General features: G+C 45.0%; 1 protein-coding gene across 1 annotated transcript in view; it reads left to right on the top strand.

Annotated features, from left to right (window-relative positions):
- Stk39 (serine/threonine kinase 39) overlaps positions 1 to 22,459 on the top strand; it is a 280,274-nt gene that overhangs the window by 84,503 nt on the left and 173,312 nt on the right. The window contains exons 4-5 of the mRNA XM_059260604.1: positions 934 to 1,075; positions 2,199 to 2,254. Of these exons, the coding sequence (XP_059116587.1) occupies positions 934 to 1,075; positions 2,199 to 2,254 (198 nt within the window). The remainder of the gene's footprint in view (positions 1 to 933; positions 1,076 to 2,198; positions 2,255 to 22,459) is intronic.

Here is a 22,459-nt window from a genome sequence, read left to right as displayed (position 1 = left end):
GCCACTCCCCCAGCAAGCAGATCTTACACATGTTAGCGGCATCTCTCTTTTCCACATTCAGTCTACCTGGGACCCCAGCCTATTTGATGATGCTGCCCGTAACTGGGGCAGGTAGGTCCCTAAGTTACTGCTCTGGAAATGCCCTCACAGATACGGCAGAAGTGCACTTTACTCACTCTTAGGAGTTTCTCAGGACAGTGGGTTTGATAATGAGTTTTAATCACCACAGCCTTGCACTCACACAGCTAATCACATACTTTATCACTGGCCTCTGACTCCTGGGTGCCCTCCCCCTTTCTCTCAGCTTTATTATTATTAGGATTTGTGTGTACATGTTTATCAGCGTAGGCTGTGTGTATGTGGGTGCCTGCAGAGGCCAGAGAGGGCATTGGATCCCGTGGAGGAGTTGGAGTTAAAGGCGGTTGTGAGCCATCCAATAATGGTGGCAGTGGGAACTGAACCAGAGTCCTCTGGAAAAGCAGCTGTCAGTCTTCAGTGCTGAACTATCTCAGCAGAGCTCTCCTTCCTGACTCTTAATGAGAATTTTTCTCACCTTCACACTGAAAGTGTAAATTGCCAACTTATTAATAGACACAGTGTGTCTAGCCTTAGGCGTGGCCTTTGATTCTTTTTATGCCTTTGGAGTATGAGATGGGGTAGACAGAGTCTATTTTTGATGGTCCTCTCTAGTGTTGTAATAGTAGAGGGTTCTTAATGTAAGAAGGAATGGAGATGTTTATAAAAACAATCCTCCCACCAGGCGGTGTTGGCACATGCCTTTAATCCTAGCACTCGGGAGGCAGAGGCAGACAGATCTCTGTGAGTTTGAGGCCAGCCTGGGGACAGAGTGAGTTCTAGGAAAGGCACAGAGCTACACAGAAAAACCCTGTCTTGAAAAAATCCAATCCTCCCAAATTCTGTCTGTCCACTCAGGTTCCATGTTGGATATCATCAAATACATCGTCAATCGAGGAGAGCACAAGAATGGAGTTCTGGAAGAAGCGATAATCGCAACAATTCTTAAGGAAGTTTTGGAAGGTTTAGACTATCTGCACAGAAACGGCCAGATCCACAGGTAGAATTTCTGTACAGTCTGCTCTTCGTAATATATAGCTCTAGTTTGTAGAGAATTTCAAGGAAGTATTTCCTACAGGTGGGCTTTTGTATTATGCAAAAGTTAAAACTTAAAAACAAAACAAACCTCCAAAGAACCAACTTGGATGCATTTCCTTGGTATCCCTGAGGCGGGTTTATGTGGTTAAATTGAAGTAGAGCAAATGTAGTAAGTGCTGTGTGGGCTCATTAAGGAATTAGTTAACATAATTACTCTTGAAGTGAACTTGCTTGAACTGGATGGCATCTCCCTCTTCCTAAGAACAGCAAGACTGCTACATTTTATGTTAACAGTTTGGGGCCTGGTGGCGAGAGGGAAGAGGCAGCCCTGACTTCTTCTGTAATGTAGAATGCTAAGCTTTGAAGTGGAGGGGGGGCGGATATGGAAGTGCCCCACGTTTCAAAAGCAACAGTTACTCTGACTCTTAGGAACGTTACAAATAGACAACCATTTACCCCAAAACTAATAACACTGTTCAAGGTGGAGCTGTGAGAGAGTTGTGTATTTAATGATCTGTACCATATTTTTTAATACTTGTTTCTTAATTATCACTTCCTTTAGATATTAAAATTGCTCCACAGAGCTTGATATAGTGAAGAAATATCACATAGAATATTATAATTAACATTTAGCCTTGGTATGGCCCCATAGGAGAGACTGATCAAATTCATTTTAAGTGGGCTGTGGGACTGTTTGGAATTGTGCCACAGGCAACTCTGAAGTACAAGTGGAATACTGAGATAGGATTTAGTTCTTGATAAATATGGCAGTCTTGTGCCTTTAGGGTTAATCACTATCTCTGAAACATAAGATAGTCTCTCTCAGTAGTGATTTAATTAAATGCAGATAATGGCTTCACAGAAAACCATTTGTTATTAAAACCCTAACTGTGCCTCAGGAGCAAAGTATAAAATGACAGTGTGCACTTACAACTTTTAAAATCTGCGATGTGACTTTAATATCACAATATAATGATTGTGTCGGCCGTGGGCTTGTGTGCTGAGTGTTAAAATCTGGAATGAGTCAGTGTACTATATAATCTATGCTTTATAATTCTCTGCTTTTTTTATTTTTTTCCTAACAGGGATTTGAAGGCTGGTAATATTCTTCTGGGTGAGGATGGTTCGGTCCAGATAGCAGGTAAGCTGTTAAAGATGAACATCGTTCTGTTTACAGGACTGTTACATTGTAAGGAATGGACGATGGTTTCCACAGAATAGTTGCATGCATTTAAGAGTGTGTCTGGGCTGCTCTGCTATAACAGACCTGCCCTTACAGAATGCTTGGGACTGGAGCCTGGGTGAGTCATGGCGAGTTCTCTTGCTAAATAATGCGATTTGAGCACAGAACTTTTTATAACGATCTGATTATCAGTTTCTACTTGAATAGCTTTCTCTACCTTTTAGATTGAATAAACGTATTTATATACCTGCCAGAAAAGTCATTTGGAAAATTGATTTTGATGGAGTTTGAAAATTTAAAACATTATATACATCAGTTAAGAAACCTTTTATTTCCGTAGGCTATTGAGTGAGCACATCTGGTGAACATGTCCCATGCCTGGCTCCTGTCATTTTGCTGTTTTGAGTTATCAGAGTACCCCGAGAGCCTTGGCATAGAAGGTAGCCACATCCATATTTTCTCTTGTTTTGCCCAGGTCCTTGCAGGTCAGCCCCAGCCACCCTTTCAGCCATCGCCATCTCTCTGTGGCACTGGTTTGGGCTGGTTAGTCCTTCCCTGTAGTGGACTGTTCCTGCCATTTCTGAGTGTTCAGCCTTTTGTCTTCTAGTAATGAAATATTATTAGCAGCCATTGCTAGTACTATCCTTGGTGAAAATAATTGACATGGCTTCTGTTATTAAGGGTGTTGAAGTTTGTCTCCTGCTGGAGAATCAGCTTAATTGGCTTCATTTTGAGTTATAGGAAGAATCGTATGTGTTGGCATAGATCTAGGCTTTGAGCATACCGAATTATTGAACCAAAATCGACCATAGCACTTTATTCTAAACCAAAGTCTGTTTCCAGATAAACTTGAAGAGTTAGTTATTAGAAAGCAGAGAATCCAGGATCTCTAGAGATGGCTCAGAGATTAAGAGCACTGGCTGCTCTTGCAGAGGACACAGGTTTGGTTTCCAGCATCCACATGGTGGCTTAAATACATCTACAACTGTAGCTCCAGGGATCCCAATGCTTTCTTCTGTCCTCTGTGGGCTCCGTGCACACATGTGGTGTACAGATATACATGCGGGCAAAACATTCACACAAATAAGATAAAATAAACAAATGAATTCAAAAGAATTACGAAAGAAATAGAGGAGCTCAGTAGAAAACAAACTCTAATACAGAGGCTAGACTTTTAAATTTGGGGGTGCTGGAGTCAAATGTGAGGCCTTGTGAATACTAAGCAGATGCTTTACCGTTGAGCTCCATCCTCAGCCTTAAAGCTGCCCCATGGCCATCTCTGTGGACCCTCAGGTGGGACTCTGGAGAGTGGAGCAAGCAGCTGCAGGACCTTGGCCTCTATATTTTCATAAGTAAAGAGCAACTTTTAATTCCTCTTTTAAAGGGGAGAAGACATTTGAAGATGCAAAGGAAGTTTTTGTTTTTCAAATCCCATGTGTTTCCCTTAGAGAAGGGATAATGGAAGTGATTATCTTGGAGAAGGTAGATTTGGTCAACTATAGTTGGTTTAAGGCATTGGAAGCTACTTTGTGTATTGCTTAAGGCCAGAGGCTTTGGGGTCCTGATTGACAGACATCCATTGTGTGTCTTACTTAGGCCGTGTTGTTGTGTCTTTAGCCTCACTTTCCCCATCGAGACAGGGTGAGGATGCTTGCTGTGCAGACTGTTTTCCTCTGTAGCCACTGCACCTTAAGACCCAGGCTTTTGGGGCTGGAGAGATGGGTCAGTGGTTAAGAGCACTAGGTGCTCTCCTAAAGGACTGCTGTTTGATTCCTAGAACCTGCATGGTGGCTTCCAGCTATGGGGTCTAATGTCCTCTTCTGGCCTCCATGGGCACCAGGCACACATAGACATACATGCAAGCAAAATACTCATACACATAAAGTGAAATAATAACAATAAAAAGACTGACTCAGGTGTATATGAGTTCAGTAGACTCTGAGAACCACACAGTGTTCTGTGGGGACAAAGGGGCCATTTTATGGCTGTTTTTTTCCCATGTAAACACTTCTGTTAAAACTGTCTGAAAGGATTCTAGAAAATAGGGGCTAGCATTTTTATGACTCCAAAGAATGAGTGAATTAATTAATTTTAAACTTTGTGTGTGTGTGTGTTTGTTCACGGCACTATATATACATGTGTGGAAGTTGGGGGACAGCTGGGTGGAGATGGTTCTCTTCCTCCACCTTTACAGGATTTCTGGAGCTCCAATTTGGGTTGCCAGGTTTGCAGAGCACACAGCTTTACTCATGGAAGCATCTTGCTGGCCCTGATACACATTTCCTTTCATTGTAAAGAGAAATATTTGTACAGAAATTTTGCATTCATAATTTACATTGCCTATTGATAGTGTTCAAATTATGTAAGTTTCTTGTTCCATTAAACATGAACCTACTTCTGCATGTAGGGCTGTAACATATATTATAAACATACATATTCACATACATACATATATATGTGAACACACGCACATACATGTGTATATATGTATGAAATGCTTAGAACAGCCAATAAGATGGACAGTGGACAAAAACAGTCTAATGAACACACGGGCAATTGGAGTTTATATAAAGGAAGAAAATGCTCAGTGTCACAACTAGAGAAATTCAGCTTAAAGCAATATTGAGATACTTATACCACAAAGCCAAAGGTTAATCCATTGTTGGTAGCAGTACAAAGAGTTACATCCACAGTGGAGAGGAATCTGGTACTGTCTTACAACTACAAGTGCGGTTTACCTTTGTCTCTGCAACCAAGCGAGGTGCGAGACAGCTTATAGGAACCACTCACACACATCTCTGTCCCACTCCGCTGCAATCAGTGACACCATGTTGACTGCTTCTAGTCAGCCATGGTGGGGGTGTGTGCATCTCTGGAGTCTGCAGCATGACTTTCTGAGAGGGAGTTACTAAGCATTTATTAGCACAATTATGGCTCTGCTAGGAATCTGCCCTCTAGCTATCCCCATGTATGTTTGGAATGTTAGAGGCCTTGGTTTATTTGTTCAAGATTTGTTTTGGAAGGGGGTGTAGCCTGAGCTTGAACTTGTGACAATCCGGCTTCCCCTGACTCCCAAGTACTGGGATTATAGGCATGCACCACTGTGCCCAGATAATCTGATGGAGTATTTGTTTGTGAAAGCAAAATATGAGATGCAATCTGGTATCTTAAGTATAGTATACACAGTATATCCATAATATGGAATACCCATTCACTCATAAGGAGAAGGAAAAACTCAGTATTGGTTAAGTGAATAAATCAAGGTGACAGACAGTATTGCCTTTTGTGAAGGAAGTGGGGAAAAGTGAGAGGATCACTGACTTTGTGCATAGATACAAGGAGTTTCGTCACACAGGAGCTAGACTATTCATATTACCCTTTTAACTCTTGAAGTTTGAACCGTATAAGGTGTGGCTGACCTTATAAAACCAATGCAGTGGTTTAGGAAACTCGATAATATTCTGCCAATAAAGTGAAAACTGAAATTTTCAGTCACGTGTGTGTGTGTGTGTGTGTGTGTGTGTGTGTGTGTGTGTGTGTGTCTTTGGGTGTAGTTCCTCAGGCACTGTCCACTTTGGTTTGTTGGTTTGTTTTGGTTTGGTTTTTTGACAAGAATTCTCATTTGCCTGGCATTCACCAAGTATGCTAGGCTGGGTGGCCAGTAAGCCTCAGGAACCCGCCTTTCCCTGCCTCCGCTACGCTGGGGTTATGAGCAGTGTGTCCAGCACACTTGCCTTTTTAACCTGGGTTCTAGGATCCAACTCAGGTCCTCATGCTTGTTGGGCAGGCATTTTTACCAACTAAACTGTTCTCCTGAGCCCCCATTATCAGAGTTTTTATTATAAAAAGTTTCAAATGTCCACAGTGGTGGGAATGAGCCTTCTTGCATGCTTCGCTTAGCTCCAGTACCTGTCAGGCTTCCACTGTTCATTCTCTGTCTATCCTTTCTCCCTCTGCTGTGGGGCCTTTTATTCTTTCTGTGGAATTTTGTTCTTCTGGCATCTGAGTTAGCAGCTTCTGTATGTACACTTTGTCAGCCCTTAGGAAGAGTGGTGTTCCTGGGGGCAATCTCGAGACTGCTTCAGCTCAGGAAGTGACAGGCAAAATAAATGTGCCCCCAAACCTGAAACTGCCCCTCCCCAAGCAGTCTCCTTGTTGAGTGCGGACTATCAGCTGGTTCGAAATTTCCAGGCCATCGCTCAGTAGCTCTGTGAGGTTGGACAAGTTGTCAAGCCTCATTGAGAGTCATTTCCTTTAAAAGGGATTAAACAATATTGCCTTTAACAGTCCGGGCATGCGGGAGGTACCCAGAGCTGTCAGGAGATGCTGCTCTGCTGCTGTTGCTATGGTTATTAGTGTCACTGCCATTCCTAGCATTACTGCCACCAGCAGGACCACACTTGCCCTGTCTGGAGGTCATGTAGGCCTCAGATTTGTCTTGCAAGAGATACGGCTGTGTGAGAATTTATGAGTTACAAGAAGGTAAGCTTGCCTCGTATAGAATTTGGAAGAAAACTGGTCATTAATCTTTAGTTAACGCTGATAGGGAAGTACAAGTAACTTTCTTTGTTTGGGGATGAAACAGTCCCCCTCAACGTGAGGGTCAAAATAGCAGTCAGTTGCCTTTGAAATCCAAAGACAGGTCAACTCCTGCTTTATTCTGCCACTTGGTACCCTGCCAGTCACCCCATCTCATTATTCTTGTCAGATTAATGATCTGAGCTCTTTCCTGGGTGTCTGGAACACACTGTCCTTTTCTTTCTCTCACTTGGGATCCTCTGAGGTGAGGTTCCTTGCACATTTTTTTCTGTCCCAGACCTTAAGGTTCCTCTTTCTCTACCATGAGGGGAATGTTGTGGCTCTGGGGTCCCTGGGTTCATGAGGACCCCCTGCAGAAAGATCCTGCATTTGGCGTGAGGATCAGCTAGGTCAGGGTGTGAAGGGCTGTGGTTAGGGTGTGCTTGTCACACAGTGAGGACTTTGTATTACCGTCCTTCCTTATTTCCTGCTATGCTTCTCACATAGTGACTTCATGAGCTGGACTGTCCTATCCTGAATTCCTAGTATGATTCAGTAGACATTTAAACCAGCAATTCCTACACCTTTGGAGCTACAGCTTTCTAGAATTCACCCTAAATATCCTCCCCGTTTTCTGAACTGAGTGCAGGGCTGCATTTGTATAGAATTTAAAGTGTCATTTAAAAAATTTGAGGTATAAGGTAAGGCTGTTGTTTTAAAAAGCATTTCCTGTGCTGCCCAGGTGCAGGGTGCTGCCATTGCTGTTCCCATTCCACAGCAGATCACTGTACCCTGTGAGGCACTTGTCACTAGCTCAACAAAAACCAGGACCTTGGGACCTCAGAAATGGGCTGTGGGTTCTTGGCCATCACCTTGGTGTGGCTGTGAGGGAGGTGGGTGGGTCAGAGGGACAAAAGCAGAGACACACAGGACACTGTGTGCTTGCAAAGTTCTGTAGCTGTCTGCTGTTCTGTTTGAACAACAATGATTGCTTGTACACAGACTGCTCTTGTCCATTTTCCTTTGTGAGCCCATGCATCCTAAGAATGCATCTTGAAAGAAAAGTTAACAGAGGAGCTTAATTCTTACTTATTTCTTCAAATATATTATGTATCATGTATCCTTTATGCAAAGAAGCCACTCATTGTATCATGTAGGTAAACCCCCTTTTCAGAACTCTTTGTTACCCAAGCGATGATCAGGGGCCGGGCTAGGTCATGGAAACACCCTGGCTTTATGATATACCCGAAAAGTACGGTTAATAGACTTCCACATCTGGTTCTGCTTACCGTGGTGCAGATCCTTGGAGAGCACAGGGTATATCCACTGACTTGGGGTGTAAGATCAGTAACCAATGTGTACTGTGCGTTTTCTGTGTGTGGGGCCAGCTCTTGGGCACTAACTGTACTCTGGACACACTAGCCTCCTCCCAGACCATGGCGAAGGGTGTCATGGTTCATGTTATAGGCCAGAAGCAAAGAGTGAGAAAGGGAATCAGTTGGGCCAAATGTAGGTGAGTGCTGGAGCCCAGCTTCAGATTCTGGCCTTCTGATGCTAGAGCTTGTCAATCCCCACCGGTGGGATTTCCAGGAAGAACCCACTAAATACAGACTTAAATGATCTCAGTTTCAGATCGAAACTGAGCAGTCACAGCTTTTCTGTGCGTAAATCCACTTGGGGTCAGGGAACACATGCCAGGCATCTTCCTCTTTGCTCCTTCAAGTGGAAATGCAGGTAAGGTTTGGAAACAGAAGGCGTCCTTGGTGTCGTTTGGGGGAGAATTAAGCTCAGAAGCGACACCACACTCTGAAGACTGGTAAAAGTCAGCTTTGATGTCATGATTAAAATCCAGGGATGGGATGCTCCTCGGGATTAAATCAGATGATTTCTGCCTCCTGTGCTGCACTCAGAAAGCCTGTGTGTGACTCCCTCACAATCAACCTGGTTTGAGTACCTTGGTAAACGTGATAAATAGGTTTTACCACAGTACACGACAGAAGGAGAAGTGGCTATTTGGAAGTCATGGTCTTCCCACGGCATTTATTTACTGATTTGATGCCCTGTCATATTGTCATCGAAAGCTTAGTACCTTGTCTGGCAAGTGACTAAGCCTGTTTGTCCAGAATTCATGAGAGAGTATTTTGAGCAAACAGAAATAGTGAACAGGTCGCATTGGGGTGGTCAGCTACAGATCGATGTATTGTAAAATTCTTCTAAATAGTTGCCAGTTATCCTTATTGTACTGTAAAAATGTTGATTTCAAAATCTGATTTATTTTTTTTGGTTTGTCGTGTTTTTGTTTCTGAGATGGAGTCTTGCTGTTAAGCCCTGGCTGAGCCTGTGTGACTCAGGTCAGCTGTCCTGCTGCCTCAGCCTCTCATGCTGGCATTAAAGGCATGTGCCACCATCACCAGCCCTAAAATATGATTTCCAAAGACCTTTCTAGGTGAATAATGCTAAATTATATTTGGTAGATGTCATTCTCATACATTCACATGCTCTTGGCGTTTTGGAATTGTGTACTCTGTGGTCTGGATGTCTCTCTGTCCCCTGTGAACTCGTGTTGGAACCTGAGTACCAGAAGGAGTAGTAAGCGCTCCAGGCTGAGCTCCAGTGATGGGGGTAAGAGAGAGGTGACTTTAAAAGGAGACCGGGCAGAGGTGTTTACCTCTCCCATGGTGTGAAGACACACCCTGCAGGTGCCATGCATCTACCAGAGAGCAGGACCAAACCAGATGGAATCTGCTGGTGTCTTGAGGTTGGATTGGCAGCCTTCTGAACATTGAGAAACAGATTTCTGCTGCCATTAAGCTACCTAGTGGACGGTTTGTTGTAGCTGTCTTCTGGGCACCGACTGTGGTATGTAGCTTGAGTTTTCCTGCCTGGCCCACAGTCAGGATAAATCTCTCCCACCTGCCAGTCCCACAACCGCTCAGACCCGACCAAGTAAACACAGAGACTTATATTGGTTACAAACTGTATGGCCGTGGCAGGCTTCTTGCTAACTGTTCTTACAGTTTAAATTAATTCATTTCCATAAATCTATACCTTGCCACATGGCTCGTGGCTTACCAGGATCTTCACATGCAGCTTGTCATGGTGGCGGCTGGCAGTGTCTCTCTGCCTCAGCCTTCCACTTCCCAGCTTTATTCTCCTCCTTGCCCCGCCTATACTTCCTGCCTAGCCAACGGCCAATCAGTGTTTTATTGATTAATCAGCAACACATTTGCCATACATCCCACAGCAGTGGTATGTCTGTGAAGGCTTAGTTCCCATCTCTAGACTCTTTGTAACAGAGAAATTGAGTGTGGTACTTAGCTAAGTAGCAAGGACACTGGAAAGTTACCTCATGCCAGCCTTCATGTATCCGCATGCATTCCACTTAGCCAGTAAGGCATGATCGCATGACTTCCTTATATCCTGTTTCCTGGGAGGGAGATTATGTTCTTTCATCCTTAAATCCATGGCCAGCTTCTGTATGTGTTTTTGAACACAGAAATCTCCCTGACAAAAACTTCCAGAGAGGCTTGCAAGGAAGCTTCTTTTCAGTACATTAGTGCTAGTCTCAGGGAGATGGGGAGGGGGCTGAGATTTTTAAACCCAGGTCTGCTGGGTTATTTGTGTTCCTTCTGTCTTCTTTGGACTTTGATAGGGGTGGCTGGAGATTGACGAGGTATTTCTTGGGTTGTAGGGAAGGGAGGCTTTGAGCAAGGCAGCATGGAAACTCAATCTGCTCTGGAAGCAGCCTTTGATGAGTATGGGTATACTCTGAAAGGAACCAAGGCATCTTAATGAGCAGCTGCTGGTGGCATCCTATTTACTGACACCATGGCTCAGAGGGTGGCCTCTGACACTCACTGGGAAGCCTTCTTGAAAGCTGGTCTTGCTTATTCTGGCCCCCATAACCATGTAGCATGTACATACCTGGGATAATAAAACACTAGAACACAATTTAAACATTCCATTTTAGAGTCAGCTAACTGTTACTGGTGTGTGGGAAAGGGGAGGAAGTATTTTACTTATTTGGAGTGTTGCAAGATGAGGAGGAAGTGGTTACAGGGCAAGGCTCCGTGCACTGTCTGACCTCCTACCCTATTCCTTGGCTGTCCCCCTTTGCCCCATTGATTTCCCCATTCTCACCTGAGGGAAGATTCTATCATGTATATGTCTGCCTATGTCACTTTCTGGCCCAGAGTTTAAAACCCACTGATGGGATAAATGGAGCTCCTCGATAAGGTGTAGAGGAGGGACCTGCCGTGACCCGTCTCCTCTCAAGTGCTCCTGTTTGGGCCCTCAGTGCTCCTGTCACTTTGCTGACACCATCTATCCTACAGCTCTGTTTCTGGCATCCATTCTCTGTGAAACCCATCCATCCTCATCCTCCCCTTTACTAATCCATCGTGGCTTGGTTAAGCCCCTAAGAGGTCTGAACGTGCTCTCCTCACAGCCAAACTTACTCTGTCTAGCCCATGGTTCTCTAGGGAAATTGGGTCCCTTGTTTTCCTCCCTCCCTCCAAACCAGGGGACTCCCAATGATAGAAACTCTGTTGTTCATCTCTACGTCACCTCAGAGTAGCTGACAGGAGGAAGGGGTTCAGGAAGTTGTGGTGAGTGTGCTCTGATCGGGAGACATGCTAGATGCCTTGTCTCATGCAAGTCAGTGAGCTGTTAGTGACGAGGTTCAGGCAGGAGGCACAGCAGATGTGACAACTGAGTAAGCCTAAATATCAACTTCCCAGGGCAGAGGTGAGAGTATTCAAGATATCCAGGCACATACACATTGCTTTTTCCCCTACAGCCGAAAGTAGGTTTTTGATTTAGAGACAGGCTCTCATGTGTTGCCCAGCTGTCCTTGAACTCATAATCTTGCTTCCCCCTCCTGAGTATAAGGACTGTAGCTGATGGGCCAGTGCACCTCACTGAAGATAGTTTCTTAATGAAAAAAATGTTTCACCTCTGTACTTGGGTATGCTTTGCTGTGGGTGACTATCAACTAAACGCGAATGAACTCAGAGAAAAGTGAAGCAGAGAACGAACACAAGGGACCTTGGCATACCTAGAAAATAGATACATAGATGAATTAGAATATTGGATGGATGTAAGTTGCTTTGTAGTCAACCACAATACTTATTTTCAGATTCAGGGGTAGTTTATAATTATGTAAACTGTATTAAAATTTGATTAATTATGAGAAAAATCTCCAGACCAGTTCTTTTTTGGGGTTAAGCGAATAAGGACAGTCAGTTGCTGTGATTTCTTGGTTTGGGGGATTTTGATAGAAGGTAGTACTTGAAACCTCTAACAGGAGCCAAGGGCGTGATCAACTCTGGAAACCCGCCTTTTTATCCCACCTGTATAGTGCCAGGAAGAGTCACCTGGGAGAGACTGTAAGCAGCCTCCACCCTTAGCTGCTAGCATTTGCTTGGGTGATAACTTGGGGAAGCTTTCTCGGTGAACCCAGCAAAGAAGAACCGCTCTGCTCTGCTGCTGGGGGCTTTCCTCAGCTGTGCACATTGAACTACACGGTGGGCAGAGCTGAGCACCAGGGAAGCAGATGGGACTCCTTCCCTCTCTCCCTTGCTGCCCTCTTTCCCTCCCTCCCTCCCTTCCTTCTTTCTAGGACTTTTATTATCACCATTAGGTTTCATACATTATCAAAAGACTGTAGAGATCTGGGCAAAGCCAGAGTATTAGACCGAAAGAATAAGTTGAGTCCATTGGTACATTATTTTTTCATTCATTTTCTAGTTGTTCATTTGTTACTCTCTGCTCTGCCCCTGGCAAAAAGTGAACATTAGGTGCTTGGGTTCAGTGTATCTTAAATGACTAGTTGACGTACATTAATCAGGCATTTACACACAGTCCTCTGAGCTGAGGGAATGGCAAGCAATGGAAGTATATTTGTCGTCAAGCACACAGTGGAAGTGAAATAGGCACACACAGTACAGTCTGTGTACATGTGTTTACATGTGTGGTGTATGTGTCTGTTCATGTTACAGGCAGGCGTATGTTTATGTAATCACATGGGGGTGGAGACCAGAGGCCAACTTCAGTATCTTCCTTAGTTGCCCTCTGTCTTACTAATTTTTTGCTCTGGTTTATTCGTGTGTGTGTGCACATGGGTTTGTGTGCGTGTGCTTGCCTGTGCGTGGTCTCAGGGAGGCAAGTGGTCCATGTTGGATGTCTTCCTCTGTATTTTCCCATCTTATTATTTTGAGACAAGATTTGCATGGAACCTCAGGCTCTGTTACACTACCTGGCTAGTGGTACTGAGTGAGAGTTTGATAAATAGCAAATGCAGATGAAAAAACACTGAGCAACATAGTCTAGTGGATGCTCTCTTAATAGTTAATTGTTCTAAATGTGAAATTTGTCTTATTGCAGATTTGAGATCCTGCAGATTCTTTGACGGTTTTGTTATCCTCAGTTAATCCTTCTTGGAACTTTGCGGAAATGATGTCAGTTGTTTCTTGACTACTTGTGGCAACTGGAATTATTTTCACATTTCCCTTAGGGGCTGTCTCTTTCAAGTGTACAGACAGGCTGTTGTGGTTTCACAGACACTTGTGATAATGGAGCAGTTCAATAGAGATTTGCCTGGAAAAGATCACCTGCGGGTGTATAAATGTTGCATTGGAAATTTAGAAGTATTAATATTTGATCTAAGATGCATACGCCTGTCCTTTTGGATATGGCCAGCTGCGGACCCTGGGGACTTCAGAAACGTGACCCCGGCTTTGGGGATGATACTTGTCTCATATATTTACCTTCGAGCTGTGCTGACAGCCCAGTGGAGTAGGCTTCACAGGTGAGGGATCTGAAGGCTGCTGAGCAGTTGTAGACTTGTGTGTGGAAGTCTAGCCGTTCAGAAGGTCATACAAGCAGGCTGTTCTCGGATCTCCTCAGACTGCCCCTACAGTGCTCACCATCGAGCCCCCACCATGACCTCCCCTAGGAACTTGAACTCGCTACTTTCTGACAGTTCAGCTGCTCCATGGATCAGTTCCTTCAGCTGGAGGGTTGACAACGTGATCTCCAAGGACCTATCTTGTATCAAAGCGTCTGAGTGGCTCCTCGCTAACTGTAAGCACTAAAGACATTCCTGGTCCTATTCTAAAGCGTGCAAATCAGAGGATGATTTTGGGCATGGAGGATGGATTAAGCCTAGTTTCTGGCTGTGCTTACCATTGTCAGAGTGTCCTTATATTAGCCCTTCTGTTCTCTGGGACACTTTTTTCCCTTTGTTCACAGTGAGTGTCATATCCAATAGACAGTTGACCGTTGATTAGTGTATCACTGGACTGGAGAAAACTGACTCCTGCCTGGCCCTTCAGCATGACTGGCCTCGGACTCCAGTTTCCCAGCCATGTTAGAGGGGAACCGGTTGATGGCAGTGTTGCGAACCAACCCAGATGATACCCTAAGTACTTGTAGGCTTGCCTCTCATTTCCTCTATTTTTCAAATGTGAAAATCTTCCTTTAGGGAATGAAGAGAGATGTCATCTAGTTTCTTCCCTTAATTTGCTGTCAGAGAAGGTTGTAAAATTGTCATTGTTTGATGTTTCAAAGACAGTCAGGACTGCTCCTCTCTCATTCATTGATGGGGAGCATGCATTTGTCCAGAGCAGCTGACAAGGGACCCTCCAGGGCCCAGACTCAGGAAATTCCACAGGATCATGTTTTTGGCCTGTGAATACTTCAGACACCATACTGGGGATGGGGGCCTCAGCCAGTAAAGCCAGACCCAGATCAGTGAGCACCCTTTGATTGTAAGAAGGAAGAAGCAAAATGAAAGACTGGAGCCTGGTGTGAGGCAAAGGTCAGAGGGCAGCACTGAATGAGGTTGTTAGAAGATTCTGGTATTTTCCCAAACCCTACACGCTACCATTCTCTCTGGAGCAGGGCAGGTGGTATACAAACATCTGATGACCAGCTGTAGATCAGTTGCTAACACGCTTATCGACTCTCTTAAAAGATGAGTGCCCTCAAGGTTATTGCTTTGATCAGATGACAGTTTTACCCTTAGTTCAGCCACGCCTTCATGAGCGGGGGGGGGGGGGGGGGGGGGGGGGGGAATGATCAGAGCTGTAAACGTCTGTGCATAAAATACAGTCACCACAGCATCTCTCCCTGGACCACGGCCTCTCCCTTGGGCAGCTGTGAATGATGGACAGTTAATGAGAGTGTGATTATAAATTATTTTCATGTACTTAAAAAGATTCTGGATCCTCTGTAGAGAGGGATGACTGCCTGGCCTCCAGGACACACTGGACACAGTTGAGAGTCACTGAATTAGGCAGTTCACTGTCACATGTCATTTATATTTGCATCACCTTTGGCATTACCACACCACAAAATACGTGGCCTTGTGTACATATGTACTTTTTCTGCATTCTCATCTTGTGACTGTGGTTCTCTTCAGCTGAGAGGTAAATAAGGAAGCTGTGGAGTTGCTGTTGAGGTTGTCCAGGCACAGTGATTGGCTAGGCAATTTCATCTCCGGTGTGCATGGAGTCAGCCGGCATCTTCCTATAGTGCAGATTCTGATTCAGTGGCTCCAGCCTAGGGCCCCGAGGCCCTGCATCTTGGAGATGCTCCCAGGTGACACTGCTCCTTTCGGGCTGAGGATCGAGACTGGAGTTTTGAGGGTAGCTCTCTTTTCCATTTCCTAGAAGGGTGTCGTGCTGTAAAGGCTGTGGAATTATTGTTCCAAATAGCAACCAAAAGTTAGACTTGGCTTTCAGTATGTGCTCCATCCCCCTGGAGACACTTCTGCAATTACTCATTTTGATTTATGCCCCTGGCATTAAAAGCTGTGCTAATACTGGAGCTGTTTTATAATCAAAATTTGCAACGGGTACTAAACTGTTTTTCTGATTTTTACCAAATCCTTTTGGGGATTGCAACAACTTTGGTCTTTGATGTAATGGTTAACTCTCAGCAGTCAGGAAGTATGCCAATGCACATGGTTGGGTTGAAGGAAGACAGGAGACTATGAGAGTTAAGCCTTTGGGTACAAACCATAGAGTCGTCGTCTAGTGGGAGGTTAAGTATGGAAGACATGTGACTATCTCCCATAGCCAGGAATCTTGGGCACACTGTTTCACAGTTGCTGCGGGGTATCGTGAAGGTCATGACTCTTTCCTGTTTCCTTCCTATGTCTGCTGCGTGCTGGAGTGTGCCTGTCTTTCTGGGTTGCTGTTGCTCCCTGCATTGCATCTTGCAAGGGAAGAGGATTTTGGGGAGCCGAGGAGCCCATTTAGGTGCAGACTTTCCCACAAGAATTTGCACTGTATTCCCTTCAGATCTCACAGGCTAAGGCCATTCACTGGTGCTGAGGAACCCATCACTGGTTGGCTTAGATCTACTCAGATCCGTCCCCTGAGGGACAGCAAACAGTCCAGGTTGTGGTGGAGCAGGAGAGGTGTGGAAGGGGAGCAGTAACCCAGCAGTGTGTGTCACAGAATGAATGATGCCAAGAACTTGTTATGTTCTAAACTCTCCAGTCAGGTAGGCTCCTTTTAGGGGATGTGCTGAAAAGCCACTGCCATTGTAGAGGGAAAACTGTCCTAAGCACAGGGGTACCCTTTCTAGAAGGAAACCAGCCCTGTAAGTGTATGTGGCTGCTGTCCCAGGTCTTGCCACATCTTGGCTCTATTACCTTAGCCTTGAATTCTGCTCCTGGCCCCGAGTGAGTGGTGCTGTCGCCTTCTGAGCAGGGTTCCAGAACCCAGAGGTATGGTGCTCACTTGGACACGAAAAGCGTCCCTTCCGCCTCCTTCGAGGAAGTGCTGTCCCAGGCTATCTCTGTTCTTCAGTTGCAGGTTTTCCAGCTGACAGGAAGGAGGCCATGGCCTTTGGGTTTCACCCTAGATGTGGCTCTCAGTGCCCAGAGGCCTTGGTGACATTTTGGTGATGCCAGGGCTCCAGGAAAAGGGAGAAGTTGCTGTGATTTAATTCATAAGCAAAAATAAACCAGGGTTAAGCACGCCTCACAAAAGTAAAACAAAAACGGTTACTTGGTCAGTTACAGAAGCTGATGGCTCCTGGCTGGCTTTTGTGACAGTTGGGTAAGCTGACATTGGGAAGAGTAATACAGGAAGCCAGTGGCTCCACAGGCGTGCTGACTTCTGGCCTGGGAGGAGCTTCCTTGTTCTTCAGTGCCAAATGTGGGGTGCTGGTCAGGGAGGGGGTTGATCACAGTTCCAAGGGCAGAGCTATTCTTTAGGAAGAACAATCTTTGTGTAGTATGTAGGCTGGACTGCGCTTGGAAAAGGTACACCTGACACTGTACTTGTGGAAGCCCTGGCTCTCCCTGGTCCTGCTTTGCTTCCATCTCCAAGAAGTGGGGTTAAAGGGGCCGCAAAGTATCATGTGTTGCTGGTATTCATTTTTTTTTTTTTTTTTTTGCTCATGCAAAGGTCGCTCATGTATTTTCTCACGTCTGGTGTCCCTGGAAAGTCAGTTGTGTCTGAAGCAGGACTCTGCAAGCCCATGGTGTCTAGGCCTAGGGCTTCCACCCTGTTGGGTACTGAGTAGGAACGGGGTCCATTAGTACTGACAGCATCTCACTCAGGATACACTGACACGCACCCTGGTATGAACAGCCCAAGAAACATGAGCTACATTGTTAAAAAACACACTCTACAGTTGGTGCCTAACAGAACTGAGAACGTTGAACATTGGTTTTTCTATCTATTGCCGTTCAGTTTGCATAGTAGTAATTAAAGCCACAGCGTCCTTTATATGCCTGTTGGACATCTGTCATTTTAAGGAACCCGTGGGGCTCAGGGAAGCCAAGATACTGGTGGGGCTGAAGATATCACTAGGTATTTAGAAGCACATTTCAGTTTGAGAGCCTCTCATAAAGGGGTTGAGGGAAGTGGGAAAAAACAGCAACCAACCAACCAATCAACAACCCCCCAACCCCCAGGATTCAAGTTAAATTATAAAGAGATTGGTTTTGGTGACATGAATGTAACTTTTAATATTGACTGGAGAACCTCAAACTTCTTCTTCTGAGTTGTGTAAATCACAACTTGATCTTTACTCTGGGGAAGCTTAGGACTTTTTCATTTTAAATTTTAAATTTTAATTAAAGCAAAGTATTAACCCCTGCCATACTCCATTTTGAATTTTGTCGGGGGCTAGTTAGCTCTCTTTTAGGAGGACTGCGATTTTATTTCAGACCCTCAGCCACTGTGTTGGTTGGCAAGACTTGAATCTTTTTATTCCTCCCCCTTCAGTTCCCGTGTCCACTAAGTCATCGTAGTTTCTTTTCACAGAGTGGTCCTCTTGATGGCGCTGCTAGGGTACAGCTGTGGTCTGCCCGGCTCCCAGCCCCTCTCCTTTCCCAAGCCACTTTGCGTGGGACTTCACAATATTTCTTCTCTAGAGACAGCCACCTTGGTCCCCGTTGCTAATTGGACCAGTTGCAAGTTGCCTTCCCTGAGCATGGTCCCTTCAACCTTCTCACTCAGCTGTTTGGCTTTACAAAACCTTCGCCTCTGGTAACAAAGGCTCCTGGTAGCTAAGGCCTCTCAGGGACCGCCCTCCCTTCAGCTAGCCTCTGCAGGATACTGCAAGTTTGATGTTGGTCTTATACATTGTGAATAATCTTTAGAAAGCTCTGAACGATCAAATATTAGTTCTGTTTTTCTCTAACCAAATGTTGAATTGACCCAGTGTCAGTGTTTTCCATACAAAGGTTCCCACGTGTGTGTGTGTGTGTGTGTGTGTGTGTGTGTATGTGTGTGTGTGTGTGTGTGTGTGTGTGTGTGTCTCGCAGGCACTGTGGAGAGTTTCGGTGGTGGCAAGGGCTGGTGACGTCACAGAGTCCTTCCTGACTCTTAATGAAACTGATGTTCAGTCTAATTCTGCCATTCATTAGCAAGCAAGCCCCTAGATGGTTCTCCCACTCTGTCCTGTCAGCTTAGGGAAATCCCTGGTCTTGATCCCTCGTAGGTGGATGAGAAATTCTCTTGTGGCAGGCACACCAAATATCCACAGGCAGGTCTTGCCTTGTATTTGGCATCAGTAAGCCAGATCTACACAGGAATACCGGGGTGTGAGTCTGCATCTGGCCAGACTGGGATCTTTTTTTTTTTCTTTCTTTCTTTCAAGGTGAAGAAAAGCTCAAAGGCTTTAACAGCTCTTCTGTGCTGGACTCCTCCACTGTCACCAGGAAAAGCTGTTTTCCAGCATCCATCAGGTTTCTGGACAGGTCACTGATCGTCCTGATCATGCACCCCTGGCATTCGACCTGGCTCATGCTTTTCTAAATTTAGATATAGAGAATAGGAATGTTGGTGGTGTCCTCTGATCACCACGGGCTCCCAGGTTCCCTCCTGGGTCTTCATTAGAAGGCCAGCTGACCCCCCAGGCTATGATATTACAAGTAGAATATCATACTGTACTGTCGATTTTAGACATTATAACAACATCACTGGCGGACCAGTTTTGCAGACTAAATCAGAAAGGCGAGATTGCTCTTCCCATTGTTTTGCTGTCTTTTTTTTTTTTTTTTTAATGTGCATTTGTTGCCAACAGTGAAAACAACAAAGAAGTGTTTCCTTAAAGACACTGGTGTTTGTTTTCTCTGGGAAATGAGCCCAGCAGGTCTGTTTCTGTCTCCTCTAGCTGAGTGGCAGAAGCTTGCTGGAGCCCTGAGTGGGAGGTTGCTGAGAGTGAGCACCAGGACTCCCTGTAGGGACTCAGCCCTCCTAGCACCAAGGCTGAGCACCAGCTGTCCTTAATCTCGGGAACTGTGGTTCTCAGGACCTGGTCTCCTGGCAGTTTTCTTATGATCCCTGTAGACACTTGACTCTCCCACCCTCGAGGCTGTCATACAGTTTTTCCTTCTTGGCTCTGAACTTGGGCTTTGCCCACACTGTGCCATTGTCTGGGATTGGCTTCCCATGAGCTTACCTGTCCAACTCCTCCCTCCCCTCACTTCCAAGGCCGGGTCCAAGGCCCGTTTTAGATATTGTCCATGGTGACAGTTATAGCTCGTGTGTTCTCCCGCACAGACATGCTGTGCTGCTGTGTATTATTTCAGGTCTTCTCCTCCTGAGATGGTAATATCTTAATCTCCATAAGCAGATCTTTCTCATTCATATTTCATGCCTGCTCCTGAAGGGTGCAGATGCTGACCCTCCCCCATGGCCCACTGAACACTATTTGTTAAAAGGTGAGACCAGTAAACTGCCCTTCACCCTAAGGAAAATTTACATATGGGGAGAGAGAATGTAGGATAAAGTTCTAAAATGAAAGCAACAGAAAACTAGGCCTAAATGAGAAATCTGGTAAGAAAACAGAGGTCCAGGAAGGTTATGAGTCACACAGTTGAGGAGTTAGTCTTGTATATTGTGATATCTACCATCTGTCTCTTAGTGTGTGATAGTCTCAAACTCAGATGGCTCCAATGCTGCAGATCCTCTTCAAGGCTTTCTAGTTATGTATCCATCTAGGATGAGGACCAAATGATGACCAAGTAACACACATGATGCTTGACAGAATAGGCAGGCTTGATGAGCGTAGATCAAAGGAATCGCCAAGGATCAAGATGCCAGGGATGCCTCTCTCACTAAGGACTCCTAGACTGCCCTTTGCTGTTTCTGCCTGCAGTAGAGCTGTGGAGGGAACCCTGTATGTGGACTACAAGCATCACGTGTGGAGGCAGCTCTGGGAATGCTAGGAGCGACTGAGATGAGCAGAAACGTTTTGGTGAGGCAGGAGGTTCTAGTTAGATCTGGGAGCGGTGACCAATGGTGCCGGAGAGGAAGGGGTTGATATTTATGTGTTAGGCTCAAGGGGTTTGATTTCATCCTAAGGGGAAAGAGTCTCTTTGACAGGCTTTTAAGGAGGCCTTGGGCCTGCGACTAGGGAAACCTCTTTCTTTGCTTAAGCCTGGATCTTAGGGGAAACAGGAGATGAGGATTCAGGAGGCTGCCGCAGGACCCTTTGCAAGAAGTAATGGCTTAAACTGAGGGCCTGACTGTGGATAAAGGAAGGAGCAAATGGATTCAGAAGATTTTGGAGCCTTTCGTTACTAAGATGGCAGTACTTTCTACCTTTTTCCCTATGGTAGCTTTACCCACGTCCTACAGAGGCACGAACGTGGACTGGCTGAATTCATGTGTAGCATTTGACTCTTTGTTGCCAGAAAGATGTGCATGATTTCTGACCCAAGAGTGTCTGGTCCCAGCCCCTTCAGTTGTATGCAGGTGCCCCTAGGAAAACCCGGCTTCCCACTCCCCGCCCCCACACTTGTTCTCACTGTCACATGAATACCGTCTGAACAGAACAGAGTATACCCGGTGCTCCTGTTTGTATAAGTACACTATGTTCTTTTGTCAAAGGCTCAGTTCCTCAGAACAGATAAAATGTTCTGTGTACATATTAGCCATACATAGAAGCAAAATGTAACTGTTCTGCAGTTGTAATGGAGAGTGGATGTTGGCATTGGTGTTTTCTGCTTCTGGAATTTTTTTTTTCCTGAGCTCTAAAGACATTTAGCCATCTGTTTTTGACTTTAAAGTAGATGTTCTGAGCCGAGGCTGTGAATAAGTATGTGACTCATGTGATTCATGGAAGATATATTATCAATGTTTAATTGCTACTATGTATCTTTCTCAGCTGTTTTTCTAGCTTTTCAAATGTATCCTGTAAGCAGGGAGAATTTTGAGGAATTGAGAAGTAGCTATAGGTTAGTTGGCTCACATCTTTAAATGCCTTTAGTGTAAGAATCTAATTTTTCCTCAAAGTGGACTTTTTACATGTCATTATTTATAGATAATATATATTTATTTAATGTTATAGTATTATAAGATCATTTTAATAAAAATAGAGTGTTGGTTTCTTTTTTCAACTTCCATTTGGGAAATACAAATAAAATTGAAATTTTTATTTTTAAAAGCCTTAGAATAATCACATCCTCTAGCCATGGGTAGTAGGCACGTGACAGTTCACGTGACTCCTCTGTGAGCTCCTGCAGTACAGACATTCAAAGAGTTTCAGAGCAGGAGCCACACATGCGAATGAAATTGTATGGCATTTTCAAATAAAACCTTTGTTCGATATTAACACGCAAGGAGCATGCGGACCAAAGATGCCGTCTTTCCATTTCCATTTCCTTTACTTGTAACCGATGTCCTGTTGGGAGTTGAATATATTTTAACTGTAAACCAAGTCAGCATATTTCCACTTACGGGACTAGTTACAGGGCTACTAAATCATACCTGTGCATAGCAGCGCTGTAGATCTAAAGCAGACCCCCATAGGCTTTTGGTGTCAGTTTGTGCTGGCAGATGTTCTTTGTAACTGCGTGCATCCTGACAATCAACAAAGGGGACCAGCAAAAGGGAATTATATCAGAGCAGTATTGCAACGATCATACTGCGTAGTATCCTACATTGTGCTGTCTGTTGGCTACCCCCCCCCCTTTTTTTGGCAGGCAAGGTCTTCCTATGTAACCCTGGCTGGCCTGGGACTTGCTATGTAGCCCTGGGTGGCCTTTGCCTCCCAAGTGTTGGGATTAAAGGCACACACCAGTGCACCCTGACCTTTCTGTCTACCACTTCACTCTCCAGGGATACTTGCCATGGCTGCTACCGAGAAGTAGCTTAGTCCAGAGCAGCTGGTTCT

Source organism: Peromyscus eremicus, chromosome 4 (assembly GCF_949786415.1).
Source record: "Peromyscus eremicus chromosome 4, PerEre_H2_v1, whole genome shotgun sequence".
NCBI classification, from domain to species: domain Eukaryota; kingdom Metazoa; phylum Chordata; class Mammalia; order Rodentia; family Cricetidae; genus Peromyscus; species Peromyscus eremicus.
The sequence above is the reverse complement of the archived record's forward strand: the minus strand, read 5'-3'. Positions and strand labels throughout refer to the sequence as shown.